The sequence below is a fragment of the Phacochoerus africanus genome, chromosome 1 (assembly GCF_016906955.1).
Source record: "Phacochoerus africanus isolate WHEZ1 chromosome 1, ROS_Pafr_v1, whole genome shotgun sequence".
Lineage (NCBI taxonomy): Eukaryota > Metazoa > Chordata > Mammalia > Artiodactyla > Suidae > Phacochoerus > Phacochoerus africanus.
Genome location: NC_062544.1, coordinates 265,781,517 through 265,790,026, shown reverse-complemented (window position 1 = coordinate 265,790,026; position 8,510 = coordinate 265,781,517). Strand labels below are relative to the sequence as shown.

At 30.4% G+C, this 8,510-nt stretch overlaps 1 protein-coding gene across 2 annotated transcripts in view; it reads right to left on the bottom strand.

The window, feature by feature from the left end:
• Positions 1 to 4,220: 4,220 nt before the first annotated feature.
• NCAM2 (neural cell adhesion molecule 2) overlaps positions 4,221 to 8,510 on the bottom strand; it is a 494,205-nt gene continuing 489,915 nt past the window's right edge. Inside the window, exons 17-18 of one of the 2 annotated variants that reach the window (XM_047756284.1) lie at positions 8,189 to 8,308; positions 4,221 to 5,179 (exon numbers count right to left, since the gene is read on the bottom strand). In XM_047756284.1, coding sequence (XP_047612240.1) covers positions 5,068 to 5,179; positions 8,189 to 8,308 — 232 coding nt within the window. In that variant the 3' untranslated portion in view covers positions 4,221 to 5,067. The remainder of the gene's footprint in view (positions 5,180 to 8,188; positions 8,309 to 8,510) is intronic. The other variant, XM_047756302.1, reaches the window with a different exon arrangement.

Genomic DNA, 8,510 nt, shown 5'->3' with positions numbered 1-8,510 from the left:
TACTGAACACAGCATAGAATTCACATACCAAAAAATAAGATTTTTTTTTTAACCTTTATTTCTAAGTTCACATACGCCTAACAGAGTTTAGAGGCAAATGCTAAACCATGAACATTCCTTTAAGAACTGGAACAGATATGTTTCCTCTTAACAGTACTCTTATCTTATACACTGTTTGCTGTTCTCTGAAAAAATCCTATTTGCAAAACTGAATCATAAGTTCTATGTTAACATTCTCCTCTGGATTTCTCTAAGTTTTCTCCTGTGAATCAGCATAATTGGCATTTATTTTTATCTATGCAAACTTCCTTGTCCCTGCCACAGCACTTCTGACACTAAGGTCCTTCTTACCTATTCCAAACTTCAGGTTAAGTTTAGCTTTCTGCATTCCTTCAGTTCTTTATTCCTCTCTTCCCCTATGCCTGGTTGTGATTTGAAATGCTCAAATAGACATTGCTTTACTAATTTTTTTCCAAGGAAGGCTAAAACCAGACACTAAAAGATATGTGTTTTAATTTTAGGTAAACAAAATGAGTGGTGAAATTAAAATTGTACAATTTTATATTAATTATAATTATTACTTACTAATTATGAACATCATGTAGTCAAAATCCTGAAAATTTTATAAAAAAATTAAAGTGGTGGTACCAAGGTTGTACTCAACAACTAAGATTGTTAAGTTACTGATAAAATTCTATAGTGAATAATAAGCTATTTTTCTAAGAATATTAAATGTTATCAAATAAATATAAGCATTTCATATAATATGAGTCCATGAGGAGAAATAATTAATCTATTAGCATTCAAATAATGTTGTTAAATAGCTGCATTAAAATGGAAAACTGTAATTTGTAACAAAAGGAGAGAAGAGACTTAGAAGGAAATTATGTGTTCAGCAATACTACATCTAGACTCTTCTATAACTTTGTCAGTTACACATGTAATCATTTCATCTCAGGACATTATTAAGTCTGTGAGTAGAATACTTTTTGGAGATATTTTCATTTTAGGATTGAAGTACTTCTTTTCTATGAGCTTCCACAGTTGAATTTTGGCATATGCTAATACATTCATATGCAATTTCAATGTGAAAGGCAATGTAATAACTCTTCAAAGGGTTAAAAAGAAGATGAAAATATTTTCTCCCTAAAGATAAATAATGCAAACCATCTCATTTAAAAAACATATATTCATCTACTCTTGAAGTCTGTTGAGTAAGCATTCTAGATATAATTATGTTAAAAAATGAGGGATTGAAATTGAGCATTTACATTATTCTCCATGAAAAAAGAACGTTGGACATTTAATGAATATTTGCAATATGCTATTGCAATATTTCTTCAATTGAGAAGTGAGGATGTTTCTTTTTACCACTTCAGTTGTAGATATTTTCATCAGTAATTATCCAATCTCACAATAAAGGATGATTTTTGATCCCAAATCAAATATAGGAATAATGTAAACCCGAGTGACACTATAGTAGCTCACCTAGTTTTTAAAAAGGCTTCTGTTGTCTGTCTTTGTCTTACAACTAATAAAACTCAATGTCAACAATGTCTAGAATGTATTTATTATCTAGAACAACAATATACAAAAAATTAAGTATATTTTGTGTGGGCATTAAAAGAGCTTTGTCATGAGTGGAGATAAGTTATACAGTATAATTTTTTTTACTGAGATTTGTATTCAAGCTGAAGTAGTTTGAACTGAGCTTAATCACTAAAATAAATAAGATAGTCATTCAAGTAAAATATATCAATAAAGATTGCAGTTATGTTGTTTATTTTTTCTTTTGATAAAGCAGAATTTCATGCTAATCCAAAGGCACAAATGCATCTTAATTATTTAAAAGAAGAAGCATAAAATTAAGGTAAGATTATAAAGTTACAATTAATTATTTGCACTCAAATAAATAATTTGATTAATAAAAACATTCTATTTATATAAATGTTTAATTCAAAGACTAAGATTCATGTAAACTTTGCTGGATCAAATAGTCTTTGAAAAATGCTTTTACAGATATTAAAAGTAAAAAATAAAGGAAAAATTGAGAAACACTACATTAATGTTAGATATTTGTATCAATAGAATGGCCATATATCAACCCACAAAAATAATAAATAAATCTTTAGAAATCAAATGTCTTAAATTTCTTTGCAGGTCATCCTAAAATATGTTGACACAATTCTTGCCAGTTTTAAAAACAAAACGTGCTACAATGCTGATATTACTGTTCCCTCTTATATATTATTGAATATAGATTGTCATTGCCTAATTGCACATAACCTGTCAAGAAATATCAATATTTTCAGTGATGTCATTCCTTCTTTGTTTAAAGTAGCATAGGGTTCTGATTATTTAACACTAGTATATTCAGTCAACTTTTTTGACATTTTATATGAAGATTTAAGAGTACTCTTAGACAGCAAAAATAACCTTTATACAGTTGTGTGGATATGTTTAGTCTAGAATAATAATGAAAAATAAGAAACAGATTATTTCAGTTCTACTCATATTTTACAATTTACTACAAGCCAGCTCTTATTTGGAAACTTTTACAAGTAGAGTTATTTGGCGCATTCCATTGAAATGCTAAAAAAAAAAAAAAAAGTTTATCACAGTACTCTAGGGCAGAGAGTTCAAGGACAAGAAATAAGGACCACTCAGACAATTGAAACAATGCACTTGAAACAGTGTGTTTACAATTAGTTTTGGATTATCTGTGAACTTCAGATCTTGACTCCACATTAGTGGCAAGAAATTTAACAGCATATATATGTATATATATAGAAAGAGAGACATAAAAGTAATATTTAAAGGTTTTACATGGAAAGTTCATAGAAATGAGAGAAGCAGAACTTTCAAACTGAAGAAACAAAATTCTTTGTTCCTAGGATTTCTCTGCTCTTGAAGTTTGTCATGGATTTAACAGTAGTAAACATGCTAAATTGCTTTCTCAGTTTTGCTAATTCTTTACCATAATTACATTAAATCCTCATAGCCTTATCCAGGAAAAAAATAGCATCCATACCTATTGCTTCATGAACACTTTGCAAAGCCCATTTACTCTGCGCAAACAAATTCAAGTATTTTGATTAGTTTTAGCACATTGGTACAAAGGGAAAAAATACAGTAAGTAAAATAAAGCAAACAAATGATCAAACATAATTTAAACAACAGTCAAATCCATCAAAAGACCAGTTGGATAATTCCTACTCAAGTTCCTACATAGGCACAGGAATTTTTTTTCCCCCCGGAATATGCCTGAAAGGATAGCAAGGAGAGATTCCTGCATCATATAACCCTGTAAATTACGGCAAGGACACTGGAGATCTAGTCCCCAAGCATGCAGTTGGGCACAATCTATCCTCTGACAACCAGTTTGGGAGAAATTGTTACTTGTCTCTCCTTGACTGACAGTTTCAAGCACTTTGTAAATAAAAGTGTTCATGAGTGACATTAATACTATATTTAATGTTCATCAAATTATCTCCATAGAGAGACACCCTAGAGAAAGTCATTCTGCACTGTTAAGACTTTAATGTTCTGTTGGTATGCATTTCCTAACCAGTCAATATTTGAGCTATGATACCACCTGAAACATGAAAGGTTTTGAATGTGATGGGGCCTAAAGAAACCTTTGGCTCTCTAGGGTAAGAAATAATCTAAAACCTGCTCCCAATTGGTATGTATATTTATCATCATAAATACCTTTTTTCAAAATCTTACTTATAAGTGAATATCATGTTTCAGCCTTTTACCTCTGGGAGCTTGCATAGCTTGGAAAGTTAATAAGTATTTTATTCTGGTATATATTACTAACAAGTAATAATAGAAAGTTTGTGTTGAATAGTTCAGCAATTTCTTCAACCAAAGTTGTTTATCAAAATCTTAAAATGACTTCTAGCTACAGCATCCAGAATAAAAACAGAGAGTGGCCATTCAATTGTTAATCATTGACACTGTTATGGCAATGTTTAAACATCAATTTCTCCATAATTTAATCACCAAAGATTTTAATTTCTATTAGCCAATTACATATAATGATTGACCTATAATACTGGGAAAGTGAATTTTTAAACAAAGCTTATCTAAAGCAATGGGAAAAAATGTATCTGAGGATATAATTTGAAGAATTTGAACACTAAAGACCTGTTTTTTGATAAAATTGTTAAAAGGAAAAGATAATCATATATTTATAAATATATCGACAACATTGATATTGTTCCCATTTCAATTTACTTTATTTGAAGCTGAGGGCAGATGTCAATATTATTTTTACTTGTAGTACATTTACTTTGTGTGTAATCCATTGTGAGTGAATATGGCATATATAAAGAGATAGAGATTTATGGAATCTTTCTAATCTAATTTTACACGCAACTAATAGTCATTCAAATGGGTAACAATTTTGACCTGGCACTTCAATCTATCAAAGATCAACATTGAACTATCACTGTAATTATAACTTAAAAAAGAGTTGTCCAAAGTTTCTCTCAATATTGAACTGCAAAAGATAACTGTCTCCTTCAAGCCTAGGTTCCCTGAAATTCTCTGGATGAAAAGTGTACCCTTCATTAAGTGTTTTCATTTTAACTGAAATCCACTTTAATAATCTATCTGCCCAAGATTGGATGAAAAAACATGCAGGGCTTCCACATAAATTAGCTCACAAAGCTTCTGTCTTGTTTTGTTTTGTCTTTGCTTAAATTCCTATTCATGGAGAGGTTATGGTATGAAATACAGTTCTTAAGACACAGAGCGCTTTAGCCATATTTATAACAAATTGCAGTACTTCGAACACAGAGTCAAATTGATACCCAAGAGTTGGTGCCAGTCAGGTCTCTATATTGAAATTCATAACAAAATGAACAACAACAGTAACAACAACAACAACAAAAGGAAATGGATCATGGGCAGGAGTATTTGATCATATGTATATGTGTACAAGCTATTCCAAGCTAGAAGTTTCCCAAGAAATTAAGGTCAATAGAATAGTTTTGGTCATAGGGTCACTGCAATCCAAATGCTCTTTGTAGCGTTGTTCAAGACTCTGTAATCTTGGTGTTATGCTTTGCTGTCATCTTCTTTTGATTGAATGATGTCATTAGAAACCTTAATTTCTATAGTTTCTGGATTTAGGACTTCTTTCCCATTTTCTTCTTTTAAAGGCAATTTTCTGGAAGAGAATATGAAATATAAACTTCATTAGCTAAGGCACTTTAAGGAGACATTTAAGTTATTGTTTTTAGAGGGAAGTAAGGAATACTTTTTAGAATGAAAAAGTGAGATTTGCTAAAGTGATATCAAATTGACAGAAAAATAAACTAAAAGAGAGTAATACAATATTGTCTATTGTAAAAACATGGTGTAATGAATGAATGAAACAAGACATTTGCAGATTTAGATGGATGAAATTGTTCATTATAGGGTAGCTTATATTTAATAGCAGCTGACATATTAAAAAATATAATGGAGTATTTTGAAATGTGAAAAAGCCAAAATAATTTTATATGTTAACTAGATGATTTACTCCATCTTAAGTTTTTCAGGTAGAAACAATAAATAGTTGCTGCCATATTCTGTTACATAAACTTCAAAAGTTGGGAGAATTAGGAATAGCCTTTGGAATTTAATGCAAATAAATATATTTCAGGACTTTCTAACCTTTTTATATTAACTATATATGTTATCTTTAATTAGTCCATTTTCTCTTTTATTATTATGCATTTATTTATTTATTTATTTTTGGCTGAGCTGCAGGCATGTGGAAGTTCTGGGGCCAGGGATTGGATCTGTGCCACGGCAATGACAATGCTGACCCTCAACTCATTGAGCCACCAGGGAACTCCTATGAGTACATTTTTGAGAGTTGTTTTCAATTGTAACCTATGAAGCAAAAGCAATCTTTATTTCTTAAGACAGCTTTGCAAACATACTATGACAACAAAAATATCAAGATTTTTTTTGAGTTTTTTCTACGTCTTTAATTCGTTGATTTATTGTTGCAGTTCGTTCATATGGCTTTGAAGACAATATTTTCTTTCTTGACAAAATAATTTTTAATCTTTTACATAAAAAAAAAATTAGGTTCAATTCCAATTCACCTCTGTGACTTTTTTTGGTAGGACTCTGTGACTTTAACCTCACACCTAACCATTTTATAGAGTAGCGGATGCTACTATGCTAGTTCCTCTGAAATTTATTTGTAATTTCTTTTGTATTTCTGAATGAGAAGAGAAATCCACTGTATTCTGAACGTCAAAGCTACTGTGTGAAAACTAACCAATCAGTGGTAAGTAATTCATTGATGGGAATGAAGCATCATCTACTTTGTACCTCTTCGGGCAGGCTCCCTTTTATGCATATTATAAATAGTGCATTCACAGTTTTTCTATTCTCCCATTACCAAGTACTGAAAACATTGATAGTAAAGGATTATAAAACAATGGGTTATTTCTAGCATCAAAATGTACAGAAATTTAGAGATTGAATGGGAGGTCAGGATAATGCTTAATATATTTCCAATTCACAGAACTATGTATTGAATTTGTAATTAACCAGTGTTTTCAACTCAGATGGTATATTTTTGCATATATATTTTTTCACTACTTATGTTTATATTAAATCACATTTTAAAAGATTACTGTTAATTCTATTATTTTTATGTTGAGTATTTCTTTTCTTTGAGAACCAGAAAAGTTATTAAATCATCTTGTTTTGGGAGTTCCCATGGTGGTTCAGCATAAAAATGAGCCCAACTAGTTTCCATGAGGATGTGAGTTTGATCCTTGGCCTTGCTCAGTGGGTTAAGGATCCAGTGTTGCTGTGAGCTATGGTATAACTCGGATCTTGCATTGCTGTGGCTGTGGTGTAGGCTGGCAACTATAGCTCTGATTGGGCCCCTAGCCTGGGAATTTCCATAAACTGTGGTAACGAAAAATCATCTTGTTTTCAAATATACAGTCCCATTCTATGTAAGGGCATTTTCTTAACTAGTTTTTATACACACCAGTATGTCATAGTAAGTATTAATTCATAGCTAGGAATTTGTTTTGTTGTGTAGTATTTTGCTTCATTGAAAAGGCTTCTGATTTCTGAAGGGGAACGTATAGAATCCACCTTGTGAAAGCTGCCTTTACAAGAGTTAACGTCAAACTAAAATGTAATAATCTTTAAATGCAGTCAATAAAAAGGGCCTGAGGATTTAAACCAAAATTTAAGCTACAGAGGCGTGCTATGTATTTGTCTAATTATTAATCATTTCAACCCCTTGAGAGCAGATGAAGGGGATTTCTGAAACAAGCTATTTTCTTCACCTGTGACTATACTCGGTCTTTGATTTAGGATGGGATGCCTCAATCAAATTTCTCTGCAAGAGAATCCTATAATAAAGAAAAATGAATTTTTTTTGAAAAACTTGATTTAAATAAAATTTAAAATATAATTTAAAAGTCATTTTGGTGAGTAGTAAAGAATAATGTGATTGTCATATTTTTTTATTATCAAATATAGATGCTACAGAATACTTATATGATTATTTCCTAATAATGCCTTTGGTTTTACTCATTTAAATCTTCGTATTCATAAACATCTTCTTTGCAGGTTTAGTTGACATACTTATGGTTTTATTGGAGCTCTGATAGATGCAGAAAGAAGTAAATAACAAAATCTTGAATAAAGACTAAACATTAATTGTAGAGATTAAAATGATAGTTTAACAAAATTTCTTCTTCTTGATAAATACATATATATTTTATTTTTAGAATAGATTTGTGTTTATTTCACACTATTTTTTGCCTGTCATATTCATTTTCAAAGCAATGACTAATTTTCTGACACATTTTTATTTCAGTAAGAATCAATCACATTTTGAAAGCATTATTTTAAACAGTAAGATTAGTGTAGGAAAATCCAACTTTGTAACATGCTTCCATCATTTCAATATTTTTGCATAATGTTACAAATGTGTGTTTGGGTAGTAGACTTTCTCTGACAATGATACAAAATCTTCATGTGAAATATCTCAATAGAAAATGAATTTTAGATATTCACACTCTCTTTCATTGAAGAAGGAACATTGTTTTACAAATGATGTTATTTGTCAATATTGCTACAAATAATGATAATGTGTTAATCACTTTACAAATACTTATCCAAAAATAATTAAGCATTTCAAGGTACATACTCAGGCTCTGTTAGTGGTGTGGTTTCATTCGGCTCATTTACTGGGCTCCCATCTTCATGATTAGTAATTCTTTCATCCTCTGTTCTCATCTCCACTATTGGTTCTTTTGATCCATCTTTCCTGGAAAATAAAGAAAAAAAGCTTACCTTTGAAATGTAAAAATAGTTTCATTATGGAGCATAGTTAGAAATCTCCACACAATCCAAATATCTCAAATAAATCCAGCACAGTCAGACTAGGAGTACCATTAAGATTTTTTTTTTTTTAATTTAAATTCATCTAGTCATGTATTGTTCACTCAGAACAAATAGAAAGATGAAAT